Here is a 21,247-nt window from a genome sequence, read left to right as displayed (position 1 = left end):
GCTGAATAAAAGTGCGTAATTTACAAAAATAAAACAATTTAGAATAAACAATTTATACTACCTGTAACAAAGGTATACTAAAAAAAGTATATTTAGAATAAATAATTATAACACACGAAGACTAATCATATACAAATACTCCCTCCGTCTCATAAAAATATGTGCACTTTTCATTTTCGTCAGTCCCATAAAAATATGGACATTTTCATTTATGAAAAATTATCCCAATTTATTACCCTTCTACGTCAAGTTATTTACAACTTATACCACCATCAAAACACCAATAATTATATTGGTCTCACTATCCACTAACACTACTTTAACAACCCTACTCCAAACGTATACTCTCTCTAAATGATAGATAGGTATAACAAGCTAGAGCCTACTCAAATAATTGGTCTTCACCTACACATCAATTTAGTAAGGATGAAAGATGATTTCGGATAATTTGGACAATATTAACAATAGAAAAATAGAAACAAACAAGGGTAGGATGGGGGCTTAAGTCCCTTCACCCTCTATGGGAAACTTTGATCAACTTTGAAGAGAGAAAAAACTCAGTAGGCAAATATAACAAGAGAAGAAGACAGAATTTACGATTGCTAATTGGATTGTTATGTAGCTAATTTGCAGCATCTTCATGCCTATCTTCATAACACAAACACTGCTCTTTTCTGAACCTCAAAACTACGATCATCTTGTCCGCTCACCAGCTTGCCACTAGGCCATCTTTTCTCATTTTCCTGTGAGATTAGGCCACTCATCGTCAATTGAATGAGTCTACCAACAAGATGAGCAAGAGGATTACCATTCGAGAAAATCATATAGTTACTCCGATGATCTATAATTTAAACGACATGTCCAATCATCAACATATAAGTTGTTTTAATTAGTCATTACAGTATCAGACCTGGAAAAAATGAACTCATAGAAGAGCATGCGTATATTTACATAATTTGCAGCAGAAGTTCTATATCAACATGAAGGCTTATCGAGGAAAAAATAATATTTTGGTGTCATAAAATGAAGTATAGAAATAAGCCACAGTAATGCTGCATTGCACTTACCAAGCTATATCCAGTCAAAAATCATCATCGAAGCCATCGTCTCCATCATCTGATAAAACCGTGGAAGTAATTAGCAAGCCACCAATGACCACAGTATAAAAGCATGAGTTCAGATCAATTCAAAAAAGAGATTTGTTGAAAGTGAGAGAATTTTAAAGACCTAACCAAGTTCATCTTGGATTACATAATAAACCTCACAAAAACAAAAGCCTATGAGAATGGCATGCATTGCTTGAAAACCAAGCATGAAATGTGATGACACTATAAATATCCCATGCTTGATTTGTCAGACAGATCTCTTTGTTTATCGCCAGACAGATCTCTTTGTTTGAGCGTTTTGGTGGGGAGAGAGATATACATTTTCTTACTTGGCACATATTAGTATAGCTAGGCACTTTGAATTTTATCAGTTTGTCATTCGGTTGGTCAAAAGTAAATATCCATCCATGTTACTTGAGTAAGCAAGCTTCAAATTTAATAGGTTAAAACATTCACCTATAAAATAGAGATTTTTTTCAAGGAAAAAAATGAATTAATAGAGAGTTTTCATCTACATCTTCAATTTAAAACATGAACAATATCTAAATTTCCCAACTCCTATGACATGATGAAACAAAGTAAACTCATACTAACTTTTATCTATCTGTAAAACAAAGATGCTGAAAGGAGAAAGGTCTGAAATTTCTAATTAGCTGTTTTATCACAAGTGTTATACTAGTGAAATGGGTTTAGTGTGATAAAGAAATCAGAAGATAACCAGTTTCTCACAATTCAAGCAAAAACTTTACACAGTATTATACTGATTCAACAAAAATAGTTTGAAGATAACACAAGAGACCAAGACAATGATCTTAATTCAAACAACTACCTAACGATTCACCTAAATATCCAAATGAACCACTCTGAATAATTAAATACTTACGGAGCAATATGGCCTTAACTAGAATGAAGAAGATTCTCCAGAATTTCCTTTCTTTCATCACTCGCGGGCACAGCTGATACCTTAGCTTTGAAACTTCCTGAAAATCGTAAAACAATACAAACTTCTTGTTTACTATTGAAGACTTTTAAAATATTGAAAACTTTTCCACAATTAAATATGAAGCCGCTGGTTGATATTGGAACACATCACACATTCTCTACTGTATATAAATGGGAGATCTTTTCAATCCTATTGTACCACCTAAAAATTAGTAAAAGTAATGTGATTGATTCACAACATTCATCTATATGCAAAGAGATATAGCATTATTTCCATCAGAAAATGTACAAAGTAACTAGAATATGGATGTTTTCCATCCAAAATCCATTTGTGTTTAGCATCATAAGTGGGATTTAGCTGACACCAGCACTGTTGCACATCACAGCCTCCAGAATGTAAAATTAAGAAACCACCTAAAATAAATGGTACTGTTATGCCATCGATGAAACTTAAAAAGGCCAATATAGTGGGGATGAGTGATCTATAAGAAGCAGCAAGACCTACTCTGATATCTTAAGAGAGTCCTAAGCCCAGTTTGCATTAATCTGGAATCACCATGCTATAAATTGATATCTTACGATAAAGAATATGTAAAGTGATAAAAAACATCATTACATTCCTTGATAGAACACTGTTTAAGTCAGTACTCAAATTCACATTCTAACCTTCACAGTTAATAAAACAAGCTTTGCATGCTTTTCTTGCCACTCAGTAAGATCCTGTCGGATATTTGAAACCATAGGAACATCAGACTCCCCTGAGTCATCTGTAGACCAGAAATGCTGGTTGACATTAGATTTTTCATCAAAATTTTGAAAAAACATGATACAAACCTTGAAATTAGTTTTATGTTTGGGAATCAACCAGCTCAAACTTAACCATATCCTGACATAATAGTATTGCATCAACAAATACTTAAATAAAACACCTGATCATGATATTTTAAAAGGATCTTAGTAATAACTTTGCACAAAGAACGGAACAGCATATCCAAGCAAAGACAATGCCAACATTGCATAAACTTGCATAATTTTGCCTAATTCTAATGCTGGAGAGTAAGGCACCTTATTTAGTTCCAAGTTTTGGCCGTCCTATTGTGGTAGCCTCTGTTGGCATTCATAAGTCTTCCCTGAAACCCCCAGTAACTAAGGTAAACAACATAGAAAAAAGCACCTATTTCTGTACCGCTTCCAGGGGCGAAGAAAAAAAAGGATGTTTTGTCAATAGGATACAATATTCTGAGGGATGATGACACTTTTCGATTGTTCACTAGCCTAATTTCTAGGTCCAGAAATGAGAAGAAAATCTCCTTATTGTTTACCAATACTGTTAGCGATGCATCCTCAACAGACCTAGGAGTCATGAACGTGAGTAATGTTCAGGATCGTGCAAACGTGAGAATTGGAGAGACATGCCATCAAGACACGATGATAACTGAAAGCAGTTGTGAAAGAAGTGGAAGTCATGTTTGTTGATGTATTTGTTCATTGCTATTGACGTGTATTTAGTGGATAGGAATTTAGGCTATATATACATAGCCATTCATTTGTATCTGCGATTCATGTAAAAAAAAGGGGATTGTGATAATCTGATATACATTGAATCAACACTTCCAATATGAAAATTCAATCATCTTCTTGCTTCAGCCTGGTTTCTTTCATGGTATCAGAGCCATGAAGTAACCTTGTTCCTCTTCTCTGCCTTCCTTATTTTTTTTTTAAATGTCAGACAACGAGTTGTCAAGTGCTGCAGAGCAGCAGCCGACCTCTTCTCCAAACACAATCGTTCCTATACATCCTCACAATCACCTATTTCTTTCAAACTTTCTGAAACCAATTATCTTATCTGGAAACAACAAATTATGGCCACTGTACGCGGATACGGTCTTGAATCCTTTCTTGTAGGAGAGCAGCAAATTCCTACTCAATTTATTTCAGTTGCAGGCACAACCGAAAGGGTTGTGAATCCAGAATTTCTTCTTTGGAGTCGTCAAGATCAATTGTTGTCAGCTTGGATCCAGTCTTCTTTAACTGAAAGCACTATGATCCAAATTGTGGGTCTTACATCCAGCAAGGAAATTTGGAAAACTATTGAAGCCAATTTTGGAAGCCAATCAAAGGCCAAAGTGTTGCAGTACAAGCTGCAACTTCAAACTATCAAAAAGGATGCTCTCTCTCTACGTGAATATCTCAACAAAATCAAAACATGTTGTGATCTTCTCGGAGCAGCCGGATGTGTGGTTAAAGATGAAGACCATATCCTCCATATTTTAGCAGGTCTGGGAAAGGAATACGATCCGGTGGTCGTAACTATCACATCTAAAGCAGACTCATGGAGCGTACAGGACGCAAGTGCGCTACTCTTCTCTTTCGAGTCTAGGCTGGACTCGACAAAGCCCTCCTCCATCAATCTTGATGGATCTCAGCCCTCAGCTAATCTCGCCCAAATTTCTGGTCAGAGGCGAGAAGGATCGCAACACAATAGCCGTGGCAGTTTTGCAACTTATGGTAGAAATGAAGGTGGAAGAGGATCAGGTTACCGTGGTGGAAGAGGGGGTCGAGGAAAATTTCCAGGCAATCGTGTTCTCTGCCAATTGTGTCAAAAGCCGGGCCATACGGCTGAAAGGTGCTGGTACAGATTCGAGCAAAGTTTTTCTCCACCACCGCCTCAGCAACAACGACCACAACAGCCCATCTATGGCCAGTCACAACCATCTATCTTTGGCCAACATCCTGCTGCCAACATGGTTCAAGCTCGGAGTAACATGAATCAGTCACAGTCTCATCACTCCCCTTCGGAGTACAATTTTGATGGCTCTTCATCCTCAGCTTGGTACCCGGACTCTGGAGCCACCAACCACATTTCAAACGATCTTGCAAATCTGAATGTCAGTTCGGAGTACCAAGGAGGTATGAAACTTCAACTTGGTAATGGAAATGAGATTAAAATTGCACATGTTGGTCATTCATTGCTTCACTCTGCTCCCTCTCCTAACTCTAGATCCCTTCTTCTCAATCATCTCCTACATGTTCCTCAAATAACTAAGAATCTTCTGAGTGTATCTCAGTTTGCCCAAGACAACTCCGTGTTTTTTGAATTTCATCCTTCTGTTTGTTTTGTTAAGGATCAGGTAACCAAGGAAACTCTTCTAAAGGGCACTCTTAGTCGTGGACTTTACAGATTTTTTCTCACAAATCTCCTCTCAAGACTCCAGTTCCTTCTAGGATTTCCAAGAAGACTCCAAGTCAGCATGAAATCTGCTCTGTCTCTCTCTCGGGTCAGACTCATGTAGCTTATTCTTCTAGTCCGAATGTATCTAGTTTAGAGCTTTGGCACAAACGAATGGGCCATTGTGCCGTTGATGTTGTTAAGAAGGCTTTAACTAGTTGTAATATTCCCTTTAAATCAATGAATTCCACTTCTTTATGTCAGCCTTGTTGTCTTGCTAAGTCTCACAGACTTCCATACACTGACTCATCTACTCAATACACAACACCTCTTCAGTTAGTACATAGTGATTTGTGGGGACCATCTCCTATAATTTCCAGAAATGGGTATCGCTATTATGTTACTTTTGTTGATCATTACTCAAGGTTCACATGGCTTTACCTATTAAAAACCAAAGGGGAGGTAGAAACTGTCTTCAAACACTTCAAGTCCCTCGTTGAAAATCAGTTTAACACTCGTATCAAATCCTTTCAAAGTGACTGGGGAGGGGAGTATAGGGGTCTCACCTCATTTTTTCAAGAATGTGGTATTCATCATAGACTTTCTTGTCCATACACTCCACAACAAAATGGTTTGATAGAACGAAAGCATAGGCATATAGTCGAAATGGGATTGTCTATTCTTGCTCAAAGTGGACTGTCCAAATCCTTTTGGGATGATGCTTTTATCACCTCCATTTTTATAATTAATAGACTCCCTTCCAAGGTACTCAATTTCTCTACTCCTTATGAACAGCTATACCACTCCAAACCCAAACTTCACCTCTTAAAAGTCTTTGGTTGCTTATGTTACCCATTTGTCAGACCTTATAATAAACATAAGTTAGACTATAGGTCATCTCCTGCTACTTTTCTGGGCTACAGCTCCATACATAAAGGGTACAAAGCATTACTTCCCTCAGGCAAGGTTATCGTCACTAGAGACATTTCTTTTGATGAAAATATTTTCCCTCATAAATCTGATTCTCCTGTCACACCCTCACATTCTCAAGTTGATCCCCTCTCTTCTCATCTACCTCCTCCTACCTCTCCTTCTATCTTCCCTGTGTTACAAAATCCCATTATTCCTACTCCAGCTCCACCTCATAATCTTCCTGTACCTCCAACTTCGTCTCCAGATTTTCCCGTGTTCAGCTCTCCTCAATTTTCGGATTCCTCCCCACACAACGAATCTCCTCATCCACTCCTCAACCCGACTTCTCCTACTGCTTCCACTGAGTCTCAGCTCTCAAATACTTCTGCTGTCCCTTCTCCTGAACCCGCTCCTCCTCCTCGGCATTCCATGACCACACGTGCTCGGGCTGGTATCTTCAAGCCTAAGACATTCTCCATTACCATTAATCCTACTGATCTTGTAATTCCAAAGTCCTACATAGCTGCTCTCTTGATTAAAGTATGGAAGCAGGCTATGTTAGAAGAGTTTCTTGCCCTCTTGAGAAACAAAACGTGGACTTTGGTACTTCTACCACCCGGTAAGAATTTGGTGGGTTGCACTTGGATTTTCAAGTTGAAGAAAGATGCTGATGGCGCCATTGCACGTCACAAGGCACGCCTAGTGGCTCAAGGTTTTTCACAGGAGCCGGGGTTCGATTTCGACGAGACTTTTAGTCCTGTCGTAAAGCCGAATACAATCAGACTAATTCTTGCCATCGCTGTTTCTTGTGGCTGGTCTATTACTCACCTAGATGTGAATAATGCTTTCTTACACGGCGATTTAGTTGAGGATATCTATATGAAGCAGCCCCCCGGCTTCGAGCAAGGCTCTCCCCAGCTCGTTTGCAAACTGAACAAGGCAATATACGGTCTCAAGCAAGCCTCTCGATCTTGGTTTCTCACAGTCAGATCAGTGCTTCTTACTCTTGGTTTTTCCCAATCTCGTGCAGACACATCCCTGTTCTACAGGAATCGCAACGAAGAAGTTACATACCTTCTTATTTATGTTGATGACATGTTGGTTACAGGTAGTTCCTCTGCTGCAATTAAGGAGGTAATCTCCCAGCTTCATATGCATTTCTCCCTAAAAGATCTAGGGGAGGTTACTCACTTCCTTGGTGTGGAAGTCACACGTACAGTTACTGGACTTCATCTCAGTCAAGGAGCCTACATAAGAGATCTTTTGAAGAAGCTGCATATGGAGAGCGCAAAAGGTTGTCCCACTCCGATGGTTTCTTCATCGCAATTGTCAAAGCACGAAGGGAATCCAGTTAGTGATGGTAAATTATATAGGAGTGTTGTGGGAGCTCTCCAGTATGCTACGATAACAAGGCCTGAAATTAGCTTTGCAGTCAATAAGGTCTCTCAATTCATGTCATGCCCGCTTGACACACATTGGAAAGCGGTTAAGCGCATACTGAGGTATCTTGCAGGATCTATAAACTATGGCTTACATGTTGATCCTGCTCCACCTTCTCTGGTTGGCTTCTCAGACTCTGACTGGGCAGCGGATCCCGACGATCGACGCTCTATAACAGGTTATTGTGTGTTCTTCGGCAAGACTCTTGTGTCGTGGTGTTCTAAGAAACAAAGTGTGGTATCGAGGTCGAGTACGGAGGCTGAATACCGAAGCTTAGCGCAGGTCTCATGTGAAATTGCATGGCTTAGTTCTCTCCTGAGTGAAATCGGAGTAAAGCTTAAGAATACGCCAATGGTGTGGGTTGATAACTTGAGCACGATTGCTCTTGCGAGCAACCCTGTGTTGCATTCTCGCACAAAACATGTGGAGCTTGATGTGCATTTTGTGCGGGACAAGGTACGAGCCAAGCAAATTGAATTGAGGCACGTGCCTACACTCGATCAGATTGCGGATGTTTTAACGAAACCCTTGAGCTATCAATCCTTCACGAAGCTGCGTAATCGATTGAGCATATGTCCCCTATCTTCGCTCGCATTGAGGGGCCGTGTTAGCGATGCATCCTCAACTGACCTAGGAGTCATGAACGTGAGTAATGTTCAGGATCGTGCAAACGTGAGAATTGGAGAGACATGCCATCAAGACACGATGATAACTGAAAGCAGTTGTGAAAGAAGTGGAAGTCATGTTTGTTGATGTATTTGTTCATTGCTATTGACGTGTATTTAGTGGATAGGAATTTAGGCTATATATACATAGCCATTCATTTGTATCTGCGATTCATGTAAAAAAAAGGGGATTGTGATAATCTGATATACATTGAATCAACACTTCCAATATGAAAATTCAATCATCTTCTTGCTTCAGCCTGGTTTCTTTCAAATACGAACATGCATAATTTAGTGATTGTACGCCTATATTCTGGATACCAATACGAGTGCTAAAATTTCTACACTAACGAGCTAGCCTCCTCATGAACCTCTTCAGAGTGCCATAGTGTTTCCTACATTTGAGCAAGATCGAATCCTAAGCATCCGATGTATCAATCCTATCTCAAACAAAAAAAAATCCAAACTCACTACATAGATCCTACAAACAACTAATCGTATCTCTAATACCTTTATAACTGATTAGCCTCACTAATGTCGTGGAAAGAAGCTACCAATTGTTCCACTGCCTCAGTTCACAAATCTAATCAGAAGAAAGGCAGATCGAGCAGCAGTATAACAAATCAAAGCGTGAAATAATATATCATGCACACAGTTTTGATAGGAAACAAGTAGCAGTAGTACATTAGAGTCCAGCACCTTCTAGCGGGAAATCCTGGAAGGTGTTAATGGTAATTTCCTTGACAAAGTCCCTCAGCTCATCAGTGACCCCATACTTTTCGAGATCGGCGTCGTCGTCAATGCGGGGCTTGGAGTCGACGAGATTGGTAATGGCGGCGGCGGCGGGCGGAATCTGAGCAGTGATCTGATCGGCGCGCTTGAGAGCCTCGGCGGCGAGTTCCTTGGATCGCTTGGAGGCCTCGGAGACGACGTCGGAGAGGTTGGCAACGGCGGCGGGGGGGAATCTGAGCGGTGATCTGATCGGCGAGCTCCTTGGAGCGCTTGGATGCCTCGGAGACGACGTCGGAGAGGTTGGCGGCGGCGATGGACTGCCTGAGCTTGTGAGATTTCTTGGCCGCTTCCTCGGCGAAGGAGCGAGCTCGGTTCCAGATGTCCATGGACGATCGGGATTGCCGAAAACGAGAGTGGATTTAGAATTTACTACTTATAATTTGCAACGTCGGATTTTGGAATTTGGATTGGATTGCTACGTTGTGTGAAGTGTGATTAGTTTTGCAAGCTCACAACTCATCACTAAAATCTCATTTTTAATATAAAAAAACTTCTCTAATTATATTGCAAGCTCACAACTCATCTTCATATGAATACTATTTTTCTACATAACAACATTAAATAGGAATGTGTAATGTAGCTATTGCAAAACTTTTGTGAAACATACATTGAGAAGATGTATATTTTGAATTAAATATTAATAATTAGAGTAAAATTACTTTTTAGTTTGACATATACTCATAAATAATTGGAGATAGCCTTAAAACTAACTTACATTCATTTTAACGAAAACCAATAATAATTCCTTATTTATTGACTTAAATTCTCAAAATTATCGGTTAGAGAAAAATATTTTACTAAAGAGATCACATATTTATCCTTACAATTCATTGACTCCATAATAAATTTTCTCAAAAAATTTCGACACATTAAAGGAGTTGAATCTAAGTCTTCTCTTAAAATTTTGATTTTACTACTCCACTACTTTTTAAATTCATTTTCATTCATATAAATTAAAAGGTTAAATAATTAAAATTGCACTAAAAGCATAAATATACATAATTTTAAATTGAAAAATTACCTCATCTATCCCATAAAAATTCGGATGCTTTTTTTCCATCCGTTTAACAAAAATAGTCTATTTCTCCATTTATGGAAAGTTCTTCCCAATTCATAATCCCATCTACATCAATTTATCTATAACCTGTAGCACTAGGACAAACCATTAAAACTAATAATAATGTAGGTCTCATTATCAACTAACAATGTTTTAACTACTCTTATCATTATCTCTCTTACTGTACCAATTATGCATTAATTCTCGAGTCGTCTCAAATGTCTTTATTTTTATGGGAAAGATGAAGTACATTATTGAAAGCATATAATACAGTCCCTTCATTCCTCCTTATTTGAGTTATTTTTTTTCATGAAGTTCTAATATAATTAAGTTATTTTTATTTATTTTTTAAAAGTAATACTCTCTTTTACTTTATTCTCTCTTTATATTTTTAAATTTATTCTGCATTCATTTGATACAGTAAACATCACTTTCTTAATCTTGGTGTCGAAAATAAGTGATTCAGTTAACAAAGAATGGATGAAGTATAATTTAAAATCCAAATTATTTGTTGAGAGGTCGATGCACACCCAAACATGTTCAATAAATATAGGTTTTTGGATCCCTCATTGTGGTTGAGTAGGGAAGCACACCCAAACATGTTCAATAAATATAGGTTTTTGGATCCCTTGTTGTGGTTGAGTAGGGACAACTTTTCCACATTACACATATTTTAAATAAATAATAAATATTTTTATACATCATAATATTTTTATATGTAATTTATAATTAAAATATTATTATATGGAACATCAACCTCTGCTATGCTTGAAGCGTACACCCAAAGTTGATCTAATAGAGAAATGACTTGTTCATGATATGTGCTTTAATTTTGACATGTAATCACACCTTGACACCCATTTTTGACATGTAATTACATTTACACCCTTGAATCGTGATAATTCAAAAATATTTAGTGGTAGTTGACCATACGAATATTAAATAAACCTTTTGACTTTGAAGTATTCATTTCACAATCCAGCATATGCCTCATCGTATTCATATACCAGCAATAAGAATTTAAATACTATTATATGGGTCAATTTTCTCTCTAGCGTAAAAAATACAAAAAAAATTTATTATTACTCTACATCAATACCCTGTGATCATATTATATGATTATCATAAATTGTAAGTATAAAAATGGTAAATATGTTGGTCGAAAATTTTTCCATCATATCTACAGAAACTAAATCACCGCCCATACTAAAAACGTATGAAAAGAATTAACACAATAACGAAATTGTGAAATTCAGTCCTGCTCTGCAAACATAAGACTCTATGCTTTCAATTAATATTTAAATATTCCAGATCCTAACTTTTAGTTGAAAATTAGAAAGACAAATTTTTATTTCTTAATTTTCAGATTTACTTAACTTTGGTTTTTCCGAAAATGTCATTGAGCATTTAATTAAAATTTGGACTAGAGGTGTGCATTATTAAGCAATGGGCAGTGTTAAAGCGTTGAAATGGATCGATATATAGGCATGGAAAATCTATATATAGGCCTTTAAATTATGGACGGTGCAGGCACTGCACTTCTGGCTATAAATCCAAACTGCCAAAATTGATTTGGAAGAGTATCTCCAATAAGGAAAGGTAAATAAAAGAGATATATCCTCTATTTACCTTCTTAAAAAGTAAAATATATTAACTTCTCAAATACCTTCCCCTTGGAGAATGATTTTCCATGAAAAGAAGGTAAATATGATGGTTATATGATTTTATCTCTCCATTGATGGAGAAGTAAGATAACTCATCAAAATGAGAAAATGTATAATACCTTCTCAAATGTCTCTCCCCTTGAAGAATGATTTTTTATGAAGAAAAAGTAAATATGGTAGTTATATGACTTTACCCATCTATTTACCTCTCCCCTTAGAAATGCTCTATTAATGTTATACACTATTTCTAAGTCTATATTCCCACTGCTATTTATCTATTAGTTTTTTTTTACCAACCTTCCTCTATTTTATACACTTGAATCGGATTAATTTGTGATAACTAATGGCTGAGCGAGAGGTTATTATTTTATCTGTATGAAACTGGAATTCAACAATATTTTAATTAGTTAATATTTGGAAGGGTACAATCGTCAGTTAGACCATCCACAACGTTATCACTAAACCGTCCCTTAATCGTCCCTTAAATTACTATTCGTGGACCCCACTGTACTTTTTACTCCATCCCTTAACTAAGGGACGGAACCTGCAACCCTTTCGTCCCTTAACCGTTCTTTAAATTACTATTCAATAAATTTCATTTTTTATTTTTATTTCCAACCAAATTCAATTAAAAAACACACTTCATTAAAAATAAAATAAAATTACAACATAAAATAAAAATACAACTTAAAATTCAAAAAAATTATAAAAAGACATAATTAAAATCCTAAAAAAATAAATAAGACATAATTTAAAATACAATTTTATAGAAAATAAAAAAACTACTCCGCCGGTGAATCATCCCCTGAAGGCGGTGGAGGTGCACTGAAGTCGTGAGGAGGCGAAATGCCAAGTTGTGCTGCCATAAACGTAATTCTGTTAAGCCAGGCTTGGTATTGGGCAGGCGTCATGCGGAAAGTTGGGGGGTCCCCCCGAGCCTGACCCCGCCTGGCTTGATTCGGCTCGGCCCCTCCTCCCTCTAGCCGCATTCGCCGCATTTCTCCCTTGCGGCCGACGGCGCCCACGGGAGGACCCCCCGGCATCATCTGCCGGGGTCTCAACCTCTTGCGAGGCAAGCTCTTGTGGCCCGTTGCCCGAACCGCCCTCACCAGACTAGTATTGGCCACTCGTCGTGTGCTTCGTGCGCTTCGAGGTCGAGCCCGTGCTGGACCGCACACCGCCGGCCCATCTTTCCTCGTCCTTGACGACCTCCCAAACATCGACATATTTGAATTGTTTGCCGATGTCGTCGAAGTAGACCCGCAAAGCCGACCTCAGAATGTCGGCTCCCGTGGCTCCGCTTTGGTAATGAACCGCTTCATTCTTGTGGATGGCGCATAATCGTTTGACCTCTCTGTCGACTCGGTCAAAGTGAGCGCGGAGCATCTTATATGTGCGGCGGCGGGACCCCTTCGGCTTAATCTGGTGGTAGGCCTCGGTGACCTTTTCCCAGAAGTACTTTTGGGGTTGTTGATTCCCGACGACGGGATCGTACGAGACGCTGATCCAGGCGTTGTACACCACCAGCGTTTCTTTGGGGTCGTACGGATGTCGGCCTAGATCCTCCTCCTCCTCGTCCGCCTCCGTCTCCGCCCTGGAGCTTCCACCGCCTCGGCCTTCTTTCGGAGTGGGTTCAACGGAATAATCCTCCCGAATCTGGGATAATCCCTGCGAATACCGCGGGGTGGAGGGACGGACGTATGCATCCACGTCAAAATTGGGTGGTTGGTACCCCCGGCGTCGACGAACCCTGGGTGCCCGGCGTCGACGAACCGGAACCACCCAATGTGTTGTACATGCTCCCCCAGTCGCCGAATGCGTTGAGATCCCACCTGCCAGAGCCGCCACCGCCGAAGTTTCCGTCGCCGGACATTTTGTGATGAGATGTTAGATGAAAATTGGAGAGGAAATAGAGATGATTTGAGAAGAATAGATGTGTAGTTGTGTGTGAAATGAAGATGAATTAGTAGTATTTATAGAGTAAATAAATAAAAAAAATAAAAAAAATGGAAAAACGGCGTGACGGAACGCGAAAAGGGCTGGGGACGGGACGGAGCGCCGCAACGCGTCACGCCGCCGTCACGTTCCTTCGTGACGGAATACGGGCCACCCGCGAGACGCGTTGCGGGTGGCCTTAAGGTCGTCACTAAACTATTGGGATTAGAGTATCCACAATGGCGGCGAGCGGACCGGCTAGCCGATTCCCAGCGCTGGCCGGTCTGCTCGCCGAACCATTGCAGTAGGCGATCGCCAAATCGGCGAGAAAAACGGCAAGCGCACGCCGATTCCCTGGCGTTGGCCGATGCGCTCGACTATCGGCTGGCCGCCATTGCAGGCTCCGGATCGGCGAGCCGATTTTTTATTTTAATTTATTTAATTTTCGAAAGACTATATATACGCGATTTGCAAGTCATTTTCATTCACACTACTTGTTTTAACGAGTTTTCTCTCTATCTTAATTTCTGTACAAGAGCAACAACACGAAATGGAGCACAACAACGAGTCTACTCTAGTAACGAGCAGGTCTCAAACTCCCATGGTACCCATGGGAAGTGGATGGGGTCCGATGGCCGGGTACTACAACATGTACACTTGGCAGCAGATGATGCCCGGGATGGCATTCGCGGGTAATATGTCGGGATGGCAAGGGATGCAGGGCGGACCGGCGATGCCGAGCGGGCAGGGGGTACCCGGGATGCAGTTGATGCCGGGTGGGCACCCGGGATGCAGATGATGCCGGGGTGGCACCCGGGGATGCAGGGGACGCTGGGGGGGGGACACAACGTTTATCGCCCCAGTTCTGATTTTTTGACTGCTTCTTCGCACACATCGACCCCATCGGAGACGTCGTTCACTGGGTGTGATACTTTCTCCTTAGAGGAGTTGGGGATAGATCTCGGGGATGCGGACACTCCCGTTCAAACGGGGGAGTAGGGCGGGGTCGGGGCGCGCCAGAGAAGAAGAAGGGCAAGGGCAAGAGGGTGGTCGGCGAGTCGTCGCAGCCGGCTGATGACGAGAGCCCGGCACGGAGGAAGTGGATGGATGCGGAGAACGTCGCGCTATCCAAGGCGTGGGTGAGTGTTTGCGATGATCCCCTCGCCTCGAACAATCAGAGGATCGTCAACTTGTGGGTTAAAATAACAGCAGGCTACAAGGCATTTTGCACGGAGGGGAGGCCACGCAGCGGGGAGGAGTGCCGAAAGGGGTGGGACCGAATGAGGGTTGCGGTCTCCCGATTTTCGGGCTTGTACACCAACGCCCTCCGCATGCAGACCAGTGGCCAAACTGACGAGGACTGTAGGAGGATAGCGGAGAAAACCTTCCCCGTGCCCGGGCTTTATAAGGAGTTCACCTACTGGAACTGCTATGAGGTGCTGATGGACTCCGAGAAGTTTCGGGCAGGTGTCGATGCTGGCTGGCCAAAGAAGCAGCGACTGAACTATACTGGTGATTACAACGGCGGTTCCCACGACCTCCCCGAGGATGTTCAGGAGTTCCCGTCCCCTCCCGCGTTTACTCGCCGCACTTGCCCGGTTGGTCAAAGGCGGGCGCAGCTGGCTTGCTAGGGGTCCCAGGAGGTCCAGTCGGTACCCCCTGTTGGCAGGTCGACAGCCGAGCTCGCCTTCTTCGCGTGTCAATAAACGAGGGCTTAGATGTACAAGATCTTAGCTGACTGTAAGACGGCAACTGACCCTGAGGAGAAGAGTTTTCTTCACTCAATGCTCGTGAGTATGCGGGCCGATTTGAATGCCGTCGCGGCACAGTTGGGGGGCTCAGATGCCGCAGACTTGAGGGTCCCGGATAGGGGCGACGACGGTGGCGAGGAGTGAGGCGGAGACGGGGGGCTCGTGTGTGGAGGTGTTTTTTTTAAAATTAATGTATTTTTTTTAATTAATGTATTTTTTTAAAATTTTAATATCATTATTGAATTTTCCCTTATTTGTGTCGTAAATTTAATTCCGTATTTTGTATGATTGTTAATTATTTATTTTTTATAATTTTATTTATTGTGGCTATGCTATGGCTGACCTATTGTTTGTCCAGTTGTTTATCCTAATGATGTGGCAGGAGGAGTTTTTAGTGCTGATGATATAGCAAGTGGAGTTTGTGGCTAGACTATGACTGGACTATGACTGGGCTATCTCTATTGGAGATGCTCTTAGAATATCTGCTGGGATATTTGTTTGGAGCAGGGATAGAGAAGAGAGCGACTCACATCTCAACACTGAGCATTTCCCAAATGCCGGAAAATTGGGCGCTCGTAAACCTAGAGCCGGCGAAATCGCCGAGGATTCACGGCATTGGAGAAGCAAGCGGCGCCGGGAAGTTTATAGCCGTCGGCGATCGGCGCCTGCGGCCTCTCAATCACCAGATCCTCAATTGCCCCCGCTGCGATTCGCTCAACACCAAATTCTGCTACTACAACAACTACAACCTCTCTCAGCCGCGCCACTTCTGCAAGAGCTGCCGCCGCTACTGGACCAAAGGCGGCGTCCTCCGCAACGTCCCCGTCGGCGGCGGCTGCCGCAAAACCAAGCGCTCCAAGCCTCGTACCGACGACGCGCCGCCGCCAGAGACCAAATCCACCGCTCAAACCTCCTCCACCAGCGATTCCTCAACCCTAACCACCGCTCCTCCTCCTACATCCGTCGCCGCTACGCCGATCAATTCGACGCCGGATTCTGCTCTCATGTACAATTTCGCCGACGCTAGTTTCTCCAACTCGAATCCTAGCCTCGATCGGAAGCCGCCGGTGGTTAACGATCGTCCGTCACCGGCAGGTCATATCTTCGCGGCGGAAGTGGGGAGCTTCACGGAGCTGATGACGTCACAGGAGGAATTGATGATCGCGAAGACGACGTCGTACGCGCGGGAGCAATCTTCGACCGTGGATGAGTTGAAGGTGGGAGATGATAAGAATAATTGTACGGAGGGGCTAGCGGCGGCGGCGCTGGAGTGGGGAATCGGCGGCGACGACGGAGATCAAGGGCTGTTTGATCTAACGGCTGGCGTGGATCCTGCTTACTGGAGTCAATCTGATTGGACTGACAATGACCAATCCCTAAATTATCTACGCTAGTTTAATCTCACCTTTAACTAATTATTATTATTATTAAAATAATAATATTACAGTATTTTGTTTCACTACACTCAAATATTGATAAATATCTGATATTGTGGAAAATTGCAAGTGGCCTTTCTGTTTTTGAAGAAACGCACTTATTAGTTTGAGATTTTGAGTATATGTTGTTCTTATTTTTATTCTTACGTTTTTGGTTGTGAATTGTATACATTTTGTTGTGATTATATACTCTGTTTTGTATGTGTGTTTTGAATATCATTATTAGGTAGTACTTTTAAATAAATGCATGACTAAATTCAATAAACACTTAATCATATTTCTTATGAATAAATATGTAGACATTTTAAGTATAACAGCCAAATGAATATTGATTTTGATTATATGGTAAGTGAAACTAGCAATATAGGCGATCAAAGCCAAGGGGATATTCATAAGCCAACTCCCCTTGCATAGTTGCATTAAAACCAAACCTCATTACTTTGATTGCAACTTTGCAAGTGGTTGATTATAAATTCATTAAACTGAAACGTTATTGCTAACCGTTTGATACGAACTATGTAGGTTGGTGGTTGTATTTGGTTTCGGCTAAAAAAAGGATAGTGAAAAACAAAACAAAATAAAATAAAATCATAATTATATAAATTGATGATAGACATTTCGATTACACTATAACCAAATTAATAATAGGGGATAGTACTCTATTATTTTTAATTATAGTATATCGATTAACTCTATACAACTAAATAATACTATTTGTATATTCTTCTGTCCGTTAAAAAAACTCTTTTCTTTTTTATCTATTCTCTAATAATAAAAACTTCTTATTTAAGGAAATTTGTTTATAATGAAGTGGAACTTATTTCTCACTAATTTTTTTTCTTTCTATCTTTCTCCTAGTGCCTATTATTAACGGATAATAAAGTATTAAAAAACTAAATTAATCTAATCTAATAAGGAGTGTATCAATTATTGATAAAATGATGTACTCCCTCCGTCCCTCTGTAGTTGAGTCGTATTCCTTTTTGAGTTGTCCTATTGTAGCTGAGTCATTTCCTTTTTTGGCTAAAATTACTTTACCATCTCTTACTTTACTTATCTCTTCATCTCTGTATCTTTTTTCTTTTTACTTTATTTTTTTTGCTTAACTCATTTAAAACAATTTTTCTTAAATCTTGTGTCAAAAAGAAACGTCTCTAGTACAAAGGGGGAACGGAGGAAGTATTTTTCCTTAAATACAAGTAGTAGTAATGTAGTACTCCCTCCGTCCCGGACTACTTGCACTTATTTCCTTTCTGGGCGTCCCAAGTTATTTGCACTCTTTCCATTTTTAGTAAAAATTATCACCTATAGCCGCAATTGTTGACTTTGCTATACACTCATTCCTTAATCTCCGTGCCGAAAAGGAAATGTGCGAGTAGTCCGGGACGGAGGGAGTATTAATTAAATTGGTGTAATATATAGACATAGGTACCGTACGTATGATATAATGTATGCATGTGGATGGCGGCAAAGAGGCGGTCGGTTGGTGGGCGGGGAAATTGACAACTCCTATCATCCACGTGGCATACTGATAGCGACATCACAACTCTTCCCTACTCTGTCGCTTTCTCATTGGTCCTACGCTGCTACTCCACTTCCTATAGATATAAAATAAAATCACTCATTTTAGAATTTAATTTCTACTTGTACACAATACATATTCAGCATATTGATTGGTTGGTTCTTTTGAAATCACTCACAATTTGGATTTCAGTTCTTTTGAGATTGACCTTAATTGCAAACTACTTTTTTTTAACACTTTGAAGGCGATATTGCAGATGCAAATTGGGTCTTTGACATATATAGGTGGTGATTTTATTTACAACTAAACACATAAATATAATACTTCTTCACTCGATAAAATTTAGTTACTTGTTGCCTGAATAAGTATAATCTACTTATTTTGTCTTGTGGGATAAGGTATTTTTTCTCTTCTAAATATGGCATTTATTCAACCGGAGTTTTCTTGTAAACATGTCCACTGATTAGTGTGTGTTTTCATGTGGTGTGACTGTGTGAGAGCCTATTATACATAAACTAGTAGGTAAATAATTACATATTTTTCTTAAAGTTGTCTCATAATTGACAATTTACAAGGTGACTATTTAGTTTCTCAGTATGTATTACTCATGCAGTCCAAAGAAAGATGACACGAGAGTTTATATTGTGTTATTTATGTGTTAAATGTAAAGAGCATAAGTGTTTTTATTTTTAGTTATTGATCATGACGTTGGGAAAAAGTAAAAAGGAAAAGTAAATTATTTTCGTTAGGAAAAAATAATTAACGTGAAATTCAGAAAAAAGTACTTTTAAAGACTGTAGTAGCCATGCTTGTTTTAATTTTATTTTGCACAAGTATATATGGCTCCATAGCGGAATAAATAACGTTACATTTTGAAGTTAGTAACGATCGGACACACTAAAATTATTATCAACTTGCCATTATCTGTGAACATCTGATTTTTTTTTTAAATAAATAAAATAAACAAGTTGAAGTACATTATAGAAGATCTCGATGATTCCGGTATCGTGCGTCATTTTTCATCGTTTGGATTCGAAATAAGGCTGAACAAAATTACATCACTTACAAGTCTAAATAATTTGTTAATTTTATCTACTCCGAAATTAATCAGTCTCTAAATTTAGGCCTAATTTGCTTACTACTTTAGCTCATATTGTCTTTTGATTTAGGCTCAATTATAGGAAAATGACTCAATTCATTTAATCTCTTTTATCTCTCCCTTACTCTTGATCTAATCTTGCTGCTTTAATTTGCTTTTGCTTATCTTCCTCTGTCCTTTATCTGGCTAGTCATAAACTCATAATAAATGGCGGATTTAGGGGGGCGGGAGGGGTCGGCCGCCCCCTCCGTTTACTTCCGCCCGCCCCGAATATCGAAAAAAATAGCCATGTTTGCCCTAAACTAAACCCGTAATATATATTCTGCCCCCTCCGTTTCCAAGTCCTGGATCCACCACTGATCATATTCATAGTTGTTATCTCTTTTGCAAAAGTCGGAGCAGTAGCACTATAAAATCGGAGGTATCCAAATAGACATTTACCAATTTTCTCGATAATTTTTTTTCTTGATATCAAAACACAAATTAAACCTACAACTCAAATAATATACTACTATAAATTTGATACGTCATTTTTATTATAGTACTAATACACAAATTTCCAGATGTTCAATTTTAGGTGATGCAATAATCAATTTTTTTTAAATTATTAAAATATCCTTATAAATATTTTAAATTATTGGGGTCATGCTCCCAATCCATATTCAATATTTAGTTTGTGAATATCCAGGATGAACATTGATAGAGCGAGGATGAAGAATGACACAAACGAACCTAAATATTAAATGAAAAATATAAACTCCTAAAATAATTGTACCCTATATATTTATAAGAACACAGAACTATCACCCATTTTTTCAATTTCTTACTAACAATCCATCGATAATGGCTTAGGATATTGAAAATAGTGTTAAGAAAAGCACACCTGTTGCCTCTATAAAGTAATAGTAGTAAGAAATAAAAAGTTAAAAAAATTATATAAAAATTGCGGTGAACGTGGATCGAACACGTGACCTTCAGATCTTCAGTCTGACGCTCTCCCAATTGAGCTATCCCCGCTTGATATTTATATGCTGTATTGTGTTTATGTTATCAAGTCTTAAAGTTTGGAAGAAACTTTAAGACTTGCTTTATTTACCCCAGTTGGATTTATCAAGTAAAATTGCTTGTTGTACTATGCAAAAACTCATGATTATACTGATATTCACGTGATTGGAGGTAATATTGTATGTAATGTTTTTAATGCTAACATTTTTTTCTATCTTCTTCTTTGGTGTTGAAGGGTTTTGAGACTTAAAGCAATCTATTTAAATTTCCCAATTTTCCCAAAAGTGTTGCTGTTTTTCCATTATCATGGTTGAAAATATAATGAAAATTAGCCAGCCTATGGTGTTGGTGACTCATGCTAATTTTGCATTAAAAAGCGTCACCCACAAGTGTACGGGCTAAATAGCACTAAAATTATCGATCCTCGAAGACTAAAAGCCGGTTTAAGTATTACGATGCAACTTTGAACACTATTTAGACTACTAAAAGGGGTTTTTAGTTTTCTATAACTAAGATCAAAGAACAATTAATTAAGTAAAGACAAATAACTAAGCATGACAAACAAATGATGGTTTTTCACATAAATTTGGAATGGTAGGGATATGGATCACGGGTTTCACCTATGGATCATGCTCATCTATTAGTTCTCATGTGTGGCTAGGAAGGTCGGGTTAATTGGTTAAACCCCTCTCGGGTGCATCTAACTCGTGGATTAGTCCCTAATGTAGGAGTCTCCTCCATACAATTCAAGA

The 21,247-nt window shown here is 39.6% G+C and overlaps 2 protein-coding genes and 1 non-coding gene across 3 annotated transcripts; 1 reads left to right on the top strand and 2 right to left on the bottom strand.

Moving 5' to 3' along the window:
- Positions 1–437: 437 nt before the first annotated feature.
- LOC121748143 lies at positions 438–10,192 on the bottom strand. Its single transcript, XM_042142368.1, has 6 exons — positions 10,171–10,192; positions 8,934–9,395; positions 2,715–2,815; positions 1,990–2,086; positions 1,068–1,116; positions 438–743 (listed from the first exon to the last, which is right to left on the bottom strand). Exons 1-5 carry the CDS (start codon positions 10,190–10,192, stop codon positions 1,082–1,084), a joined length of 717 nt encoding a protein of 238 aa, XP_041998302.1. The 3' UTR covers positions 438–743; positions 1,068–1,081.
- A 5,669-nt stretch (positions 10,193–15,861) lies between these two features.
- On the top strand, positions 15,862–17,070 carry LOC121746461 (dof zinc finger protein DOF5.4-like). The gene has a single exon (XM_042140299.1). The coding sequence runs from the start codon at positions 15,877–15,879 to the stop codon at positions 16,825–16,827; it is 951 nt and encodes a 316-aa protein (XP_041996233.1). The 5' UTR covers positions 15,862–15,876; the 3' UTR covers positions 16,828–17,070.
- A 3,364-nt stretch (positions 17,071–20,434) lies between these two features.
- TRNAF-GAA lies at positions 20,435–20,507 on the bottom strand. Its single transcript has one exon. It is a non-coding gene; the product is annotated as a tRNA-Phe (tRNA).
- Between the last annotated feature and the right edge of the window lie 740 nt (positions 20,508–21,247).

Source organism: Salvia splendens, chromosome 9 (assembly GCF_004379255.2).
Source record: "Salvia splendens isolate huo1 chromosome 9, SspV2, whole genome shotgun sequence".
Lineage (NCBI taxonomy): Eukaryota > Viridiplantae > Streptophyta > Magnoliopsida > Lamiales > Lamiaceae > Salvia > Salvia splendens.
The sequence above is the reverse complement of the archived record's forward strand: the minus strand, read 5'-3'. Positions and strand labels throughout refer to the sequence as shown.

Excerpts from the sequence above, each read along its gene's own strand:
- LOC121748143 (XM_042142368.1), bottom strand. The coding sequence starts at position 10,192 with ATGGTTTGTCCTAGTGCTACAG. Across the intron at positions 9,396-10,170 it reads GGTTTGTCCTAGTGCTACAG|TAAATTCTAAATCCACTCTC; the intron begins GTTATAGATAAA and ends AATTATAAGTAG. Across the intron at positions 2,816-8,933 it reads CCAGGATTTCCCGCTAGAAG|ATGACTCAGGGGAGTCTGAT; the intron begins GTGCTGGACTCT and ends TCTGGTCTACAG.
- LOC121746461 (XM_042140299.1), top strand. The coding sequence starts at position 15,877 with ATGACTGGGCTATCTCTATTGGAGATGCTCTTAGAATATCTGCTGGGA.